Source organism: Podarcis filfolensis, assembly GCF_964270895.1.
Source record: "Podarcis filfolensis genome assembly, chromosome: Z".
NCBI classification, from domain to species: domain Eukaryota; kingdom Metazoa; phylum Chordata; class Lepidosauria; order Squamata; family Lacertidae; genus Podarcis; species Podarcis filfolensis.
Window position 1 is genome coordinate 18,742,936 of NC_139617.1, and position 17,458 is coordinate 18,760,393.

Consider the following 17,458-nt stretch of genomic DNA (forward strand, 5'->3'; position numbering starts at 1 on the left):
GCTGCGCAATACCTCATCTGCACCGCTTGCGTTGACACGAGGTGCAAGGCAGCTCCTCTTTCGGACATTCTCAGAAGCCAGAGAACAATGGCCCGTCTGTTAAGGGTAGAGCTGCTAGTTGTTCTACTATCAAAACGTGTCAGTACTGTAGCCTTATTGTGGATTAGATTGGAGTAGAATTAACTTGATGTGTAAATGTTCAACGTCATCTACTTTTATTATCAGGAGTAGCAATATTTCACTGCAAAGTGAAGTCCAAGCAGCCTTTATGCTGGAATCTTAAGTTTTTAAAACAACCTTGTTAGACACAGAATAACATCCTTAAGATGCAGAAACTGTACTCCCGTGAAGTCAGCACTTCCCAGTCTTTCAGAAGTTGTCCTTGTCGTGCTCCTGCATTTTGCTGTGCAGTTGTATGAAGTGTTGGCAACTAAAGCTCCAGAGAACTCGGGCTTACCCTCTTTTTGGCTGGGCAATAGTTAGGTTACCTGCGTGCCTCTGTTTCCTTATCTGCAAAACAGGACATACCACTTCTTCTTTTGGACTGTAGATATAGTAGCACTCAAATCCAATTGCACAATGCTTAATTATGTGAATGCTGTTGTGGAAGCAGCTGATTTCAGGGATAGCTATAGAGTGGTGTGTTCTCCCCCTCCGCCTTTGCAAAGCAATAGTCACTTTCTGGAAAACCAGAGTGGTGGAAGAGGTATTTTTAAAATCCCCCACTCTGTAACTTGTGTGAGCAAAGCCTCATTTCAATTGGAATGTGGTTGTAGCACCTCTTTCCCCCCCAGTTGAGACCCTCCTGAACACATCTCAGAGGATTTTGACCATCCTGTTACTATTCTGTGTTCAATCTAGTACCTCTCAGTGTTGAAGTAACTTCAAAACCACTGCAATGTTCTGTGTGCATCATAAGCAGGCATAACCAAAACCAGTGGAACAATCTGTGTTGGAAATATTTAACTTTAATGCTGCAAAAATAAAATAAACTATCTGAACATACTTTCAGAACTGTAAGAATGTTTTTTAAGACGTATGGCCTACAACATCTCTCGCTTGTCTTGCCTTTCCTAGGCTGCAATCCTATACAGTGGTACCTTGGGTTACAGACGCTTCAGGTTACAAACTCCGCTAACCTGAAAGTAGTACCTCGGGTTGCAAACTTTGCCCCAGGATGAGAAGGGAAATCGCACGGTGGCGGCAGCGGGAGGCGTTGTTAGCAAAAGTGCACCTTGGGTTAAGAACCATTTCGGGTTAAGAACAGACATCCGGAACGAATTAAGTTCATAACCTGAGGTACCACTGTATACAAGTGCTTTCCAAGCTTCCCACCCAGATAACTTGGAAATTGTTGAGCGTCTTGGTGGACTTAATGACTGTTCTGCTGGTTGTAGCAATTTTAATGTATTCTGTTAAATGATTTTAAACTTTATTGCTTCTCTTACATACATTTTGAATCCCATAAATTCAAATTGCCGTAAAATGTAAGAAATAAAAGAAGCAATTAAAGAAATCAATATAAATATTTAACGTAATGGATATGCTGTTTCCCATCTTCAGTAGAAATCAATAAACACACCTCAGACCGCCTGAATGAGGTTTGTAGACCAGTTTGGGAGCCCCTGCTAGATACACCTAACTGTTGAGTAGTAGGCAGATGCTGCAAGATAACTGTGGTAACAATAGACCTTCATGATCCTTGCTCACAACAAAACGAGTAGGTATGATGTCAAACTTACATTTTAACTAACTCAGTCTGTAGTGAGAAATTCTGTAGTGAGCAAGGATCAGAGGATTATTGTCGCCACAGTAGTCAACAGCCGAATCTCTGAATAAGGAAATGCCTTGGTTCAGATTTCACCTGTACCACGCATGCAGCCACTACAGTAGTGATTACATGTTTATTTCACAAAGAAGGTATAGAGGGTAAATACTGAAGATTGCTTGTGGAGGGGCTATAGTTCACTGGTGAGATCTGCTTTGCATGCACAAGGTCCCAGATTAAATCCATGGCATTTCATTAAAGGAAGCAAATGACAGACAGCTGCCTGAACCCTTGGAAAGACATCCTGTGTACGATAGACCATAATTCTGACTTGAGATAAAGTAGTTTTTCACAGGTACTGTTCAGTTCAGGGAGCTGGTTAATGTTAACCCAGAAACATACAGCACAATTCTAAGCCTGTCTGTTCAGAAGCAAGCCTCACTGAATTCAAATGACTTACTCCCAGGCAAGGATTTGTGTAAGGATGTTATTGCTTTAGTTAAAAGTGGGAGGCGGCACAGTCTGCAAGCCACTTGTACGAAGTCACTAGGTTTTCCGGTCACCTTAACTTGTTCTGAAGCCAAATTGGTGGGTGTGGGTGTCACAACTGGAGATAAGAGGAGAGGATCTCTTGTGGATCAGCACCTGGTTAACGAACAGGAAGTAAGAACAAATGGGCAGTTCTCTCACTGGAGGGATGTAGAAAGTGGAGTCCCCCAAGGATCTGTACTGGGATCTGCTTTTAAACTTGTTCAAAAACTATATAGTGGGGCAGCCAGTTTTGTTGAAGACATCAAATTGTCATTAAAGCAAAAGGACTGCAAAGAACACCAAACTAGCCTTAAAAACTGGGCAAATGGGCATCGAAATGACATGTAATTCAATGCAAGCAGGTGTTAAGTGATGCATAGGGTGGAGGGATCCTAATTTCACATATAGGCTTAACAGAATCTGAACTGGCAGTAACTGACCAGAAAGAGGACCTTGGCATCACTGTGGATAGCTCAGTGTAGACGCAGTGTGCAGAATAAGGACATCCCATAGGCATGTAGCTGTCCTCCAAGCATAACCTTGTGTACAAAGGTGTGTTTGTGTGTGTGTGTGTGTGTGTGTGTGTGTGTTTGCAGGTAACTCCAGCATGCAATCCCCGAACTGCATGAGGGAATGCAGCCATTTGGCCCAAACAATTATTGACCCCTGCCTTAAAGTCATATCTCCCTTCAGCATTCACTTCAGTACAGTAGGTACTAGGAAAAAACAAACATCAAATAACAAAATACAGCAAAACCAGTTTATTTTAAACTCTCACCTCAAACATTTAAATATCATATAAAAACATTTTGAAACTTTTAGCAGTTTTCTAGACTCAAGTGTGGGTAGCTACTGGAGTTTTTGTGGGTGGCTGCTTTGGGTTTGTTTTTTAACAAAAAAACAACACCCCACCTTCATTGATGGTCTCTCTCTCTCATCAACATAGCTCTTCCTAATTTATGCCCTTGTTTCCAAATTGGAGGCCAGCTCAATTCTTTTAGCACCCTCTGGTGGCCACTTAACAGATTGGCTCTTTCAATCATTGCTCGAGAGGCAATGAAATCCTGATAAAGTCAAAAAATAAATGAGATTGGCGAAAAAGCAGCACCCAAATATACTGTTTATTCCTCAGATTTGTGGCGCTCCAGATGTTGTTGAAATCTAACTCCCATCATTCGTCATCATTCACTGGTGGATAGGATTGATGGGAACTGGGGTCATAGAATCACAGAGTTGTAAAGGGCCCCAAGGCTCATCTAGTCTAACCCCCTGCAGTGCAAGAATCTCAACTAAAGCATCTGACTGATGGCCATCAAAACTCTGCTTAAAGACCTCCAATGAAAGAGAGCCCCCCGCCTTCTGAGGGAGTCCATTTCACCGTTGAACAGCTCTTGCCATAAGAAAGCTCCAGATCGTCATCTACTTTCTCATATCTTGAAACCATTGTTTCAGTCCTAGCCTCCAGAGCAGAAGAAAACAAGCCCTTTAGGTATTTGAAGACAGCTATCAAATCTTCTCCCAGTCTCTTTTCCAGGCAAAATATACCCAACTCTCAACTGTTCCTGATAAGGCTTGGTTTCAAGACCCTTGATCATCTTGGTTGCCCTGCTCTACATGTTTTAGCTTGCCAATATCCTTGTCCCCCTTCTTAGACAGAGTTACTGAGTGGGTGGCCGCAGACCAGATCCATTTTCTTGGAGGAAACTGATTTTCTAGATCCATTTCAATCAGTGTTTAGGCCCACCTTTAGCACAGAAATCGCTTTACTCGCCCTGTATGATGACTTTTGTTAGGAGAGAGACAGGGGAAATATGTCTTTGTGAATTTTCCTTGACTTCTCAGTGGCTTTTTATAGCATCAGGCATGGTATCCTTCTGGAGCGGCTGTCTGAGTTAAGGGTGGGCAGCACTGCTTTGAAGTGGTTCTGGTCCTACTTGGATGGACGTTTTCAGACTGTGATGCTTGGGGTGTGCTGTTCAGCCCCATGGAACCTTCAATGTGCGTTCCACAGAGTTTGATTTCATCCTCCATGTTGTTTAACATCTACATGAAACTGCTGAGTGGGGTCATATGGAGTTTTGGAGTACTGTCAGCAATATGCTACTCACACAAAACTCTACTCCTTTACATCTGCAAATGTGGCAGTGGATATGCTGGATCATTGTCTTGCCTTGGTAATGGACTGGATGAGAGCCAACAAAATGAAGCTCAATCCAGATAAGACTGAGGCACTGTTAGTGGGTGGTTCACTAGACCAGGATGGGAGGTTTCCTGCCCTCTAAAGGAGCAGGAACGTAGCTGTGGAGGGTACTCCTGGACCCACTGCTGTTGCTTGAGGCTCAAGTGGCCTTGGTGGCATAGAGTGCCTTCTATCAGCTTCGGCTGGTGGCCCATCTGTGACCCTATCTGGACCCTAACCTAGTTTCTGTTGTCTATGCTCTGGTAACCTGTAGGTTAGATTACTGTAACACATTATGCATGGAGCTGCCTTTGGAATTTGGAAGCTTCAGCTGCTGCGAAATTCAGCAGCCAGATTGCTCACCTGAGCAAGACGGTTCAAGGATATAACACTAATCCTGGCCTGACTGCACTGGCTACCAATTAGTTTCCAGGCCCAATTCAAAGTCCTGGGTTTGACCTATAAAGCCTTAAACGGCTCAGGAGCGCAATACCTCAAGGATCACCTCTCCCCGTACGAACTGACCCAGACTCTGAAAGTGTCATCTGAGGCCCTTCTTCATGTGGCCCCTTCTCAAGAGGTCTGGAGGGTGGCAACACGAGAACGGGCCTTTTCTGCAGTGGCTCCCCATCTGTCGAATGCTCTCCCAGGGAGGCTTCCCTGGCATCTTTGTTACATATCTTTAGGTGCTAGGTGAAAGCACCTTTGGCTGATTAAACAATTTATGGCCTTTTAAATGTGTTTGGGGGGACGAGGGATTATTGGTTTTTTTGTTAATATGTTATATATATTGTGTTTCCATTTTTTATTTTTATGCCGCAAACCACCCTGTAATCTCTGGATGAAGGATGGTATATACATTTAATAAATAAATAAATAATAAATTTGCAGGGCAGCCTTTTGCAAGAATGAACTAACAAGAGTAGTATGTTTAAAAGCCAGGGCTGGGGAAGCCCTTCAGAAGTTGCCAGACTCCAACTTCTATCAGTCACCCAGCATAGTTGATGGCATGATGAGAGTTGCAGTGCAGCTCCATCTGGAGAGCCATGGGTTCCTATCCCTGCTCCGAACCATTAAAGCTTCTGCTATAATAAATCTGTTCATTTATAAATGTAGCTCAGGATATCATTTTAATTTTTACATGTAACAGACAGGTAGGGACTGCAGGAGGGGAAAAAACACGTATTAGAAAATCAGCTTTAAGTGCTCCTGGAACAGATATGAAAAGTGCAGGCTTCTGTCCAGAATGAACTCATGCAGAGATAAACCAACTTCTGTCAATATAATCCAACCATTACTTCTCCATCTTCAGTTTGGGGGGCAAGAGTCACATCTCTCATGCAGCACTCATGATCTAGAAAAACTTTCCCCAGAGTGTTGGCATGCAGATATTTTGGACTACAACTCCCCTTGGCTATGCTGGCTGGGGCTGCTAAAACCAAAATATCTGGAGGGCACCAGGTTGGAGAAGGCTGGTTTACAGCAACAGCAGACCATGCCTAGCTCTTCCTCCATACATTTCAGGGAGCTGGAGGTCCATAAAAGACAGAGCAGGAGGCTCCAGCAGCAAAACACAGCATTCCATCCCCATAATCCAGTAACTTTTGCTACCAATGGCGTGAGTCATGTAGAAAGCTTTCCAACTCCAGTCATTATTTTAGCCGTTCTACCACCAAGAGCAAAGTTTAGTTGAACCATAATCAAGTGAGTGTTCAAAATACATATTCTGGGAAGAGGGTTCACCCCACCCACTACAAGCTTTTTAGGCCTCCTTCAGCAGGAGAGGATGGCAGAAATCCCACACAGCAGTCAAGAGTTTCCACAGATCATTCCAGCTCTGTGGCTTCAGCAAGAGGTAAAAATAAAAGTTTGGGAGGTGTCAGGAAGACCTGTTTCTCTCTTCTGCTGGTATTTCTAGGAAGCAGTATTCAGAGCCTGTCCAGGGAAGAATAAGCCAAAACTAGATGCAGGTTATTTTGGGACATGGCCTGGCACACCCTCTCCTTAGGCTGCTGAGCTTCTGTGCTCTCCAAAGCACAGGCTGTACTCTTTGCCACCCAGGGGGTACAACACAATGAGAAGGTGCCTACAAGGGAGTTGGGTGCTCCCCTGCAGGGTACTATCATAACATTTTGTGCACGTTTTCCCACTGGTAAAGAATTTGGGGGTGATTATACAAAACCTGACATATCAGGCAGGGGTAGGAATCTGCCTCACAGCAAACAGCCTTCAGCCTATTGCTACCTCTCAACCACTGACCAATCAATCAAATGAAAAAAGGAGAGGAGCAAAAGGAGCTTGTGGCAGTGTTTCTGGAGGCCATAAGGTGCATACAGAGAGATGTCAGAATGTTCCAGCGGACAAGTTCAGCAATGGAGAAAACGAACGATTACTGAGTAGGAGATGGCGGTGGCAGCAACAGCAGCACAGGAGCCAGATCAGAGGAGGCTCCTAAGAAGCCATGCCAAGCAGAAACCCTCCAACGAACCCTCCAGTCAGGAGAACATTCTTCTTCAGAAAGGAGATCACCTGAAAAAGAGAAAAGACAAATCTTATATTGGTCCCTATTTGATTTTCAGAAGCTACATGTTGCCTCCTGGACATGCATTGTGGTTGCTCAAGTGCCTGACAAAAAGACACCCCCACATTTGCAATTATAAGGCGGCAGCAAGCATAAGGGCCCCGACTCTGTGGGCCACTGGTTGTGCAGGCCTACTCAGACCAGAGTCTTCAGAAGTGAGAACTCTCTCTGGATTCTGCCTAGAAGCTATCAACTGTACTTGAAATCTGAAATCTGCTGCTGACAAACTGGCTCTCCCTTCAGTGTACCATCTTGATTTTGTTACAGCCATACTCGGTAAGCAAACACTGTCTGCTCTCACACCTCCCTCTCAATTTAATGCAAGGATGGGGAACCTGTGGACCTCTATCCTGGCTTAGAGTTGTATTGAACCAAAGGCTAACTGTTTCAGAAGCTTTGCTAACGCCATACTGGTAGTCAAGATAATCCCATAATTAACTGGTAGCTGCTGTAACAATGAGCTCATATATATGTTTATATTCACTTGTTTAGATATATGTTACCGTATTTTTCGCCCCATAGGACGCACCAAGTTTTTTTGGGGGGAAATAAAGGGAAAAAAATTTCCCCCCCCAGGCGCTTGCGGGGCGGCAGCGGGGAGAAGCGCTCTTCTCCCCACCGCCCGCCTTCAGACCAGGTCCGGGGACAGCGGGAAGACGCGCTGCGCCTCCCCGCTGTCCCCGGAGCTTGCGGGGCGGCAGCGGGGAGAAGCACGCGTCTCCCCGCCGTCAGCCTCCAAACCACATCGGGAGACAGCGGGATGGCGGCGTTCCGCCTCCCCGCTGTCCCCCGACCTTGTGGGGCTGGTGCTGGGGCTCTCCTGAAGCCTGGAGAGCGAGAGGGGTCAGTGCGCACCGACCCCTCTCACTCTCCAGGCTTCAGCGAAAGCCTGCATTCGCCCCATAGGATGCACACACATTTCCCCTTCATTTTTTTTAAATGATATTTATTAGAAGTTTCAAAAATTACAGAAAAAAGAAGAAAAGAAAACAACAAAAAATTTAACAAAACATACATAACAATATATAAAAAAGGGAAAAAAACATAAAAACCAATACAACAATAACAATAAAAAACACACATCCAATATTCCATATCTTTATCTTTCATTTACTTGTTTCATCGACCTCCTCACACCTCCCTTTTTGTATTCTAGTTTAGTTATTTGTTTCAGCAAATTCTTTCCATCTTTCTCAATTTTTATTGGGTAATTTATCTTAACAGTCTAACCTATTAATTAGCTCAGCAAATCCTTTCCATCTTTCACTATATTCTGTCGTTCAATTTACCTTAATTTATTTTAACCTTATCTTACCATAAAATACCTTAAAGCTTAAAACTTAATATTTATTTGTACATATCTCCTTATATCATTTCTACTAAAGCCAAATAGTTTCATTCCAAAATTTTTCCTAATACTCGTTAATTTTACACTAATTCCCAAAATAAATTTTTAAAATTTTTCTTCCAATCTTCATCCAACGTATCTTCTTCCTGGTCTCGGGTTATGTCAGTCCTTACTGTCCATTCCATCTAGTCCATCAACCTGGTAATCTTATGTCCGAGGCTCTTAAGTCTTTTCCATGTCCCTTCTGCAGATCTTCTTCTTGTTTATACCTGCACTTTACCTTATCTTTTGTTATCTCTTTCTTAATTTCTTTCCATTCTCATTGAGGAGTAGGTCTCGGGGAGACTCCAACTCAAAAATATCTCCGTCTCTCCTCAGCAGATCAGTCCATTCCCCACAGTCCCATTCCCCACAGTCAGCAGTGTAGTCCAGAGAGTATTTAAAAGCATGTTTCAAATTCCCTCCAAAATTAAGGGCCCCCACAACTCCAGACCCCCCCTGGCCCACTCCAAATTCAGTCTTCAAGAACAGCGGCTTATGCTCCTGCAGGGCCTCGGGTCTCTCCATTTGTGTTACTTGAGGTTCAACAGCAACCTCCTCCATTATCTTCTGCATTTGCACTTGCCCTGTCAAAACAGGTTCCTGGGTTTGTTCCTGAATGGTTTCTGTATAAATATTCGCTGTCTGTCCAAAATTTTTGACTGCAGCAGTCATCAAATCCATCTTCTCATGCATCTGCTCCAACAAAGCACTTGTCTTGCAAAAAGCAAGCACCAAAACTTCTTCCAAACACATTTTTATTCAAGGTCAGAGTCTGGTCCCACGATCCTAATCTCCACAGCTGTGAAATCCCCAGATCGACTCCAGCAATAATTTAACAAGCTCCCTCTAGAGGAGACAATTTCTGTTTGTATCCATCTTTTGAAAGCAGGTCCAGCAAAAGAGAATTACTTTCATTTTTCAATTTTTTTGTTTCTTTTAAATGCAAAAGGCAACATTGGAATCAATTTGTTTCTCTTCTTTAACTATCTGTCAAAAGACGTTCCATTCACAGTCAATGAACTTCCCCAAAAATCTCTGTCTCTGACACCCCATTCCCAGGTTTGAGACGGTGGAAATTTATCTTTCTTTACTCTCTCTCCTGCAGGCTTGAACAATCAAAATTCCCCCTCTTTACTCCTGCTTCCAAGAGGGGTTTTGGTGGTTAAAACTGGAGGAATTTTAGACCTTTATATACGACTTTCCAGACTTTAACTTGCACAATTTTTGCTTCAGTCTATTTACAAAAGCGGAAGGCGGACTTCCTGTTTAGAACCTTCCCGCTTCAATGCCAAATTAAAATGTTTCTTAATCCAATTTTCCGTTCTACTCATGGGTACTTGTTTAGAGTCCAATTGTCCACAGGAAAAAGTCAGCGCTCTCCGGCAACGGCTGTGCGGCTTCACTCCGTAAAAATAGCGGTCAATTCAAAACACCGCGCTGCTCACCCCACGTCGCTTCGGATCCCCGAAAAAGGGGTTTCCCTGCGAGTAGGGGAGGCGCTCCTGGTGTCAGCCGAATCCCATGTTCCCAGGCTTCCTCCGCCTGGGATTTTTAAAGGGTCTCCGCCTTCGCCGCGGCGGCAAGACCCGATTTTCACGGAGCGGGTTCCTCTCGGTCAGAGGAACTCCGCCATTGCCGATGGCGCTAACCCAGAAAGGAGAACTATCTGTAAGGTATTTGCCACCTATGCCCTCATCTAGCCAGGTGAAATGATGTGTGCTGCTTTGCTGTATAAAGAATGTATAAACATTTGCTTGAGTGTGGATAAGTCATCTCTTATCTCTTTTCCCACATCTGCAAAGGCTAGGAGAACTGTCAGGCTGATTTGCTCTAAGTCTACCCCTTCTTTAGTAAAGCACCAGAACTTACAACTCTGGCATTTTAGGCAACCAACAGATTCTTGGGCTGGAGTAATGTTCACAGGAGGTTGAGAGAGCTTGTTGCTGTTATTGATATTATTGCTGTATCTTTAGTTTTAGATCTTATGATTTACGTGGAAATTGCTTCCATTTGGTTATGTACTTTTTGATGTTTTTTATTGATTGTTTATGACTTCTGTTATGTTTGTAATTATGTCAATCTTGTCATGTTGTAAGCCGCCTTGAGCATAGTTTCAACTATGGAAAGGCAGCATACAAATAAAATGATGATGATGATACACCTGCACCCAACCAGTCCCAGAAGCCCTCCTTTGGGCCAGTAGTCCAGAACAGGAGTGATGGGAGTTGGGTGTCTGCAGGTCCCCCATAACATATTTGTGCCCATCTCCTCTTTACTGCACATAATTTGTGCCCATCTCCTCTTTACTGCACAGTTATCACATCAAACACTTTTTCCTACTCAAGGCTTTGCTGTTAGCCTCCCATATCTCTCCAACTTGCCCACCAGTCTCACCTCATCCATTTTGCTCTTCACTTCTGGTGTCAGCTGATTGGTGGTGCTCCCACGAAACTTCAGCTGTTCTTTGGCTTTGCTCACATCCCGCTCAACCATTTGCCAGTCCACTTTGATGTAGCCTGTGTGGTTTGCAAGCTGGAGTAGAGAAAATGTTTCCTGAAGCAAAACACTACACGTCTAGCTGGATAAGTATTTATGGACAGCATTGCCCATTTCTTGTACCCCATCCACATTGCTACATAGCAGCTCAAAGCAGTAGCCCCAGGAGAACTGCCCTTCCAATGAGTTGCAGCTATTGAGAAAAGCAGTGAACAAAACAGCATTTGGAGTCAAGGACAGCAGGAACCTAGCCTTCTTTAGTGCAGGTGTGTGGAACCATTGACCCTCTAGATGTTGCTGAACTACAACTCCCATCAACCTCAGGAAGCACAGTCAATGGCCAGTTATGATACAATCTGTAGTTGAGCAGCATATTGAAGGCCAAAAGTTTGACACACCTGCTTTAATGCACTGGCCTTCAACTGGTGAATTGGGAGTCACTACTGGATCACAGCTTGATCTAAGGTAGATCACAACAGCAGCACTTACCACTATATAAGTATATGGTGTTTTCTTTTTGTTTTTTAAACCCAGTCAGTCAAGAAATGCATGAACAAGTTACAGATGCATCCCAGGTCTGAAAAAGTTAAGAATTACTGCTTAATGTGTACAGAATACAAGTGGCTGTCCAGCAGGAAGACTGGTAATCTAACACAAAGAATCAGGACTGCAGGGCTCTGTTGCCCACACAAACCCTGGAATGGATGTTTTAAGAAAAGCCTGGATGAATCAAACAAATATAACCAATGCCAATACTCAGTAAGACTGAGCAATTTTGGGGGAGTCCATGGATGACTGAAGAGCCCACTGAGCCAGTGCATTCCCCAGTACACTCTAGCAGTTGTTCTTCTATCACATAGAAGACCTGCATGGAAGCTGGAATAGAAGGCACAGAAGCAAGTATGGTTCAAACGAAGATCATTTTTTTGTGAGAGCACCAAGCTTAAAATAGAGGAGCTGTTCCACTGATGCTGATGTTTAAAATTAGCAGTGGATTGGCTTTGCTGCAAGTGATCATGTGTTGCTGTTGATGCTATCAGAATCTTCTCCAGTGGCAACCAAAACTCTATATTGCACAAACCAATGTTTTAGAAAAGAAAAGAAAAATCAGAGATCCTTTGATAATCCAGCTGGAAGACAAAAAGGCTTGCTATCATCTTCTCTTTTTATATTAATATTTACAGAGGCCCTATATTTTTAGCACAGGAGTGGGGAACCGTTGACCTTCCAGATGCTGCTGAACTACAACTCCCATCAAACCTAGCTAGCATGGCCAGTGGTAGGAATTGGAGTTCAGTAATATCTGCAGGGCCGAAATTTCCTCACACCTGCTTTAACAGATCTATGATAGGCAGATATCAAGATATGATGCATTACCCCACAACACACACACTGGGTTGAATCTAGGTTTTAGCCAGAGTAGACCCATTGAAATGAATGGGCTCAAGTTAGCTATGCCCATTAATTTTAATGAGTCTACTCTGAGTAGGACTAACATTGTATACAAGCCACTATGTCTCTAGACAGAAAACTTCACTTGTAGCATTTCAGCCAGATATTTCAATCAGTCCAAAGACTTCAGGGCAGCATACATGGTTCTCCCACCTCCCTGTTTATTCTCACAACAATCCTGCAAGATGGGTTCATCTGAGAGCAAGATGGGTTCATGGCTGAGCTAGGATTTGAACCCTAGCCTACCAGGTCCCAGTTCAACACCCTAGCTACTATACTGTGCTGGCACTCCATTAAGTGCAACAACCTGTCTGTAGGCTGCTGAAATGCCCAGAGTCTCTATAAGAACAGCAACACACATTATTTGCAAGGCATGGCATAGCACCAGATTCAGCAATATGCAGCTGCAGCAACTGCGAACTAGATGCTGCCACTGCCAGGAATATTTTAAAGCTCTGCCAGGGAATGATGAAGAAACTACAGCTGAGCCAAAATGCTGCAAATGATGTTTATCCATTTTCCCCCCTCTTCCCCTACAAGCAAAGACTCGTCACAGTGCAGAAATTTCCCTATTTTTTTGTGGTGGATACTGTTCACCACCATCAGAACAAATTTGGAGTCCTGCTAAGTATGCAAAATGGCGCTTAAGCTGCCCAACACAAATAGTTGTTGCTGCCACTTTCAGAGATTGTCAGCTGAGAAAAATACATTAGCAGAAAAGAAAGCCACCGCTAATGGTGGGCTCTATCCTGGAGAATATGGTGAAATCAACCACCATCACTCAAAATTTATCTGCCTACAAACAGGGTGGAAAATATCAAGAGGCCATTTGGCACAGCTATAAAAGGAACTACCAAAGTGTTCCAACTTGAATCTCCTGCACAGGCAAGCCAGTGAACAAGAGGCCCCAACTAGGGCTGGGTTGTGGATGCTGCCTAGACATCCCATTAAACCACTCATGTGAAAAAGATGAGTCACAGCTGCATGCAGTTTTCTGCAGTTAAGGCAGCCAAGATACCCCACTCTACTGGTCAACTACTCCCAAATCCAAGGTAGGCAACCACCAACCTGAAGCAGGAAGAAGCCACCTCCCACAGCAGTCGCCGCCAGTTTCCCAACCTTCTGGAAGATGAAGCCAGTGCACCTGCAAATCAAAAACGGGGATAATTCAGGAAAATTACATCAACTATGCAGAATAACTGACAAGGCAGCTCCATCTGCAGTAAGTAAAAATGGCAATCTGTAGCACAGAGACTGTGTTACTACAAGAGTTGGGTGAATTTGCTGTCCCCTTCCCCTGCCATCTACCACAAATGCAGCCAATGTACAGAACTGCCTCACCATCCAGTGGCGCCTCCGATTGCCAGCTGGGTTGCTACGTTGTACTTCTCTGCACTGGACCCTGAGTTGGGTGCAAAGAGCTTGCGCCACCATGGCTGGTTTTTTGTGTACTTGGTCAGATCCAGCACGTCATCACTGCTTCGCCCTACTGCAAAATCAAGAAAAAAGACATGAGCAAGGAAGAAGATAAAGCCCATTGCTGAACTTCTATCCTATTTGAGCAAGGCCCAACTGCTGCCCAATTGTTGCCTACTGTAGACAGAGGAGCAGAAGGAAGCTTTCACCTGTTATTTGAGCAATACAAGTAGGGCTGGGGAATAAGGGCCCTCCAGATGTTGCTGGACACCAACGCCCATCAGCCCCAGCCAGGACAGATAGTGACCAGAGTTTATAGCAGTTGGAGTCTTACAACATCTGGAAGGCTACAGGTTCCTCACCCCTGCAAGGCAGCAACCCTAAATAACACAGCAAAACACTAGTAGAACCTTGAACTTGAAATATTTTTGTATTTGCGGGGGGGCGGCGGCTAAATTGCTGGGTTTTTAAAATAAGAGATAACATAGAAATTCGCCCTCTATCCACACCGTCAACAAGAGGAATTATAGCACATTCAATCTTTAAAACACCAGGTTCATCTTTTACTGATACAGTGGGATGTCTCTGCTTCACATTATGATTTATCCATAAAGATGCCACCTGAAGCTGCCTTATCCTGAGCCAGTCCACTATTCTGTCTAGCCTAGTATTTTCCACTCTTAACAGAAACTTTCTAAGACTTCAGCTGAAGGCCTTTCCAAAAGCCATTATTCAAGTTCTTTTTCACTACAGATGCTGGGGATTAAACATGGGGCCTTCTGCGTAGAAAAGTCTATGCTTTAGCACTGTGCAATGGCTTGCACCCTTGTCAAATGATGTCTGTTTGAAGATCCTCAAGGGAAGAGCTGTAGCTCAGTAGCAGAGCATCTACTATGCAGGCAGAAAGCCCCAGGTTCAATCCTTGGCACCTCAAGGTACGGCTGGGAAAATTCTCCCTGCCTGAAATCCTGGACAGCCGCTGCCAATCAGTAAGGGTAGCACTGAGCTGGATGGACAGACAGACAGTATCAGGCAATTTCCTATGTTTCATCTTAAGGAGGCTCAATCTATAAGAACCACAACACACGATACGAAAGGCATGGCATAGTACCAGGCTCAACAACACACAGCTGACAGGTAACTGATAAACAGCTTTCCATCTGGTTGCCTGTAGCACATAGCATACCCTCCAACATTTCTCCAATGAGAATAGGGATGTCCTAATTCCATTATTATTATTATTATTATTATTATTATTATTATTTTACTATTTATACCCCACCCATCTGACTGGGTTGCCCCAGTCACTCTGGGTGGCTTCCAACATACATAAAAACATAAAGCATCAAACATTTTAAAAAACTTGCCTATACTGTACAGGGCTGCCTTCAGATGGCTCGGGGGTCAGATCACTGACCATACCCTCTGATGAAATAGGGATGTCCAAAGGGACATTTCAGAATCAAATCAGAAACTGCAAATCCTTCTGCAAATCCTGGACTGACTGTCCGTGGAAAATGGGGACACTTGGGGGGTCTGATTAGTAGTAGGAATCACTTCCATGAGGGGGATTTGTGAGGAGTCTTTCAAACGCTTCGGGGTCTCCATCCCACAGCCCTTGCTTGCCCTTTCAGGCTGTCCACGGGTCACAACAGATTAACATAGGTAAAAGTTTAGTAAAACGACCCACGGGTACGTGGAGAACCTGTGCCCCAAGGTCCCCTTGTACCCCTCGCCCAGCCATCAAGGTCACCCAGTGAGCCAGCCATTCCATCTGCCCTACCCTGCAGGGTTGTTGTGGTGATGGTGATAACATGGACGGGGACGGGATTAACCCGAGATCACTGGAACAATGGCGGGGCACCAAGTGGCATGTTAATAATAGCAACTCACTAGGGCGGTAGAGATGGAGGTTTCCCCGGGGAGGAGATAACTAACGGGCAGGTTCTCTCTCCTCTCTCCCCCACCCCCAGCCAAGCGGAGTGACGTCACTCCAAAGGTTCCCGCGCGGCGAACGTTAGCGCCTCTCACCCGGCATGATGTCGGCGGCCTTGCGCTGCTGCTGCGCCCGCTTCTTGCGCTTGGCCTCCTGTTCAAGGCGGAGGAGGGAGGAGCAGGAGTGGGCGCTGCCGATGCGTGACGGCGACGGAGACACGCCCAGCTCCAACCCCAGCTCCTCCTCCATCTCCTCCTCCAAGGGGTTAGCAGGCCCCGCCCCCTGCCTTCGCCGCCGCGCGCATGCGCGTTCGCAGAGGAGAGGCGTGGGTTAATCCGCTCCGCGATGTGTTCCTCCTCCTCCACCGCCACCACCACCGCCACCACCACCTGTGGGACACGTGAGGAGGCGGAGCCTGATTGTTTGATCACCTAGGTAACCACCGGAGGTTAGAGGCGGGAACGTCTCAGACAGTTACCGCCCCCTCCGACTTTCCTCCCCCTCGTTATTGGTGTAGGCTCCAGATCGTCATGCTGAGGGGAGGAGCAAAGGGCTTAGCGGGTTTCTGAGTGGTGCGGCCTCCTGTTACTAGAGCGCGGTCCTTATTATGCGCCCTCCCGTGGATCAGGCTGCTAGTACACTTATCATTCTGGCCGAGAGAGGAACTCTGAGCATGTACAGACGTTCTACCACCCCAAAAGAGCTACAGTGCCCATAAACATGTGCAGAGAGAGTTTAAGAACACAGGTAATGTATGTGGGCCTTTAAGCAATTGTAAACGCTTACGCGGGTGGCGCTGTGGGTTAAACCACAGAGCCTAGGGCTTGCCGATCAGAAGGTCGGCGGTTCGAGTCCCCGCGACGGGGTGAGCTCCCGTTGCTCAGTCCCTGCTCCTGCCCACCTAGCAGTTCGAAAGCACTTCAAGTGCAAGTAGATAAATAGGTACCGCTCCGGCGGGAAGGTAAACCTGTGCGCTGCTCTGGTTTCTCCAGGAGCGACTTAAGTCATGCTAGCCCCATGACCCAGAAGCTGTATGCTGGTTCCCTGGGCCAGTAATGCGAGATGAGCGCCGCAACCCCAGAGTTGTCCAGGACTGGACCTAACGGTCAGGGATTCCTTTACCCTTTTACTTTTTAAGATCCTGGAATGGCGCACAGTTAGTTACACAGCTGCTCTTCAGTGACACATAGCTTCTGAGCATGTGGAGAGGTTTGTTTGTTTTTTAAAACCATAAGGGTGTAATGCACCTGAACAAATGCAGAGTTTATTTATTATTATTTTAAAAACCTTTTAAAGAACACAGACTGTGAACATGAGCAGAGTTATAACTTTCCTAAAGGAACCAGCTTCTTAAGAAGGTGAACCCCACCTAGACCTAAGGTTGCAATTTTATACACGCATATTATGGGAATATGCCTCACTGAACTCGGTGTGACTTTCTTCTGAGTAGACATGTATAGGATTGTGTTATGGAAGTAATGAATCCCAAATGAATTGCCATGTTACCCTGTAACCTTCAAGGCAAACAGTTGTTTTTTTTTTAATTGTGTCATTTGTGTTGAAAATATTACCCTTTTTACAATTTTATGCAAGGAGGTTGTCCACAACAGCAGTATATGAGTAGTTTAAATAAATACCAGAAAAAAGAAGGAAGGCCAGTGTCATCTTAAAAAGCAATTTATTGAAGAATGATATGCTTTTTGTGTTTT

At 44.9% G+C, this 17,458-nt stretch overlaps 2 protein-coding genes across 4 annotated transcripts in view; one reads left to right on the plus strand and one right to left on the minus strand.

Moving 5' to 3' along the window:
• Window positions 1-3,045: 3,045 nt before the first annotated feature.
• Window positions 3,046-16,010, minus strand: FUNDC2 (FUN14 domain containing 2). Its single transcript, XM_083596153.1, has 5 exons — window positions 15,845-16,010; window positions 13,739-13,886; window positions 13,466-13,541; window positions 10,844-10,981; window positions 3,046-7,007 (listed from the first exon to the last, which is right to left on the minus strand). The coding sequence occupies exons 1-5, from the start codon at window positions 15,996-15,998 to the stop codon at window positions 6,930-6,932; spliced, it is 594 nt and encodes a 197-aa protein (XP_083452279.1). The 5' UTR covers window positions 15,999-16,010; the 3' UTR covers window positions 3,046-6,929.
• A 55-nt stretch (window positions 16,011-16,065) lies between these two features.
• F8 (coagulation factor VIII) overlaps window positions 16,066-17,458 on the plus strand; it is a 76,710-nt gene continuing 75,317 nt past the window's right edge. For 2 of the 3 annotated variants that reach the window (XR_014543675.1, XM_083595786.1), the window contains exon 1: window positions 16,246-16,496. The gene's annotated coding sequence lies outside the window, so the exon portion shown is untranslated. Of the gene's footprint in view, window positions 16,185-16,245; window positions 16,497-17,458 lie in introns of those variants that run through there. The other variant, XM_083595787.1, reaches the window with a different exon arrangement.

Coding starts and splice junctions, on each gene's coding strand:
- FUNDC2 (XM_083596153.1), bottom strand. CDS start 15,998: ATGGAGGAGGAGCTGGGGTTGGAGCTGGGCGTGTCTCCGTCGCCGTCA. Junction 13,887..15,844: donor GGCCGCCGACATCATGCCGG/GTGAGAGGCGCT, acceptor TTGATTTTGCAG/TAGGGCGAAGCAGTGATGAC. Junction 7,008..10,843: donor TGAAGAGCAAAATGGATGAG/GTGAGACTGGTG, acceptor TCTCTTTTTCAG/GTGATCTCCTTTCTGAAGAA.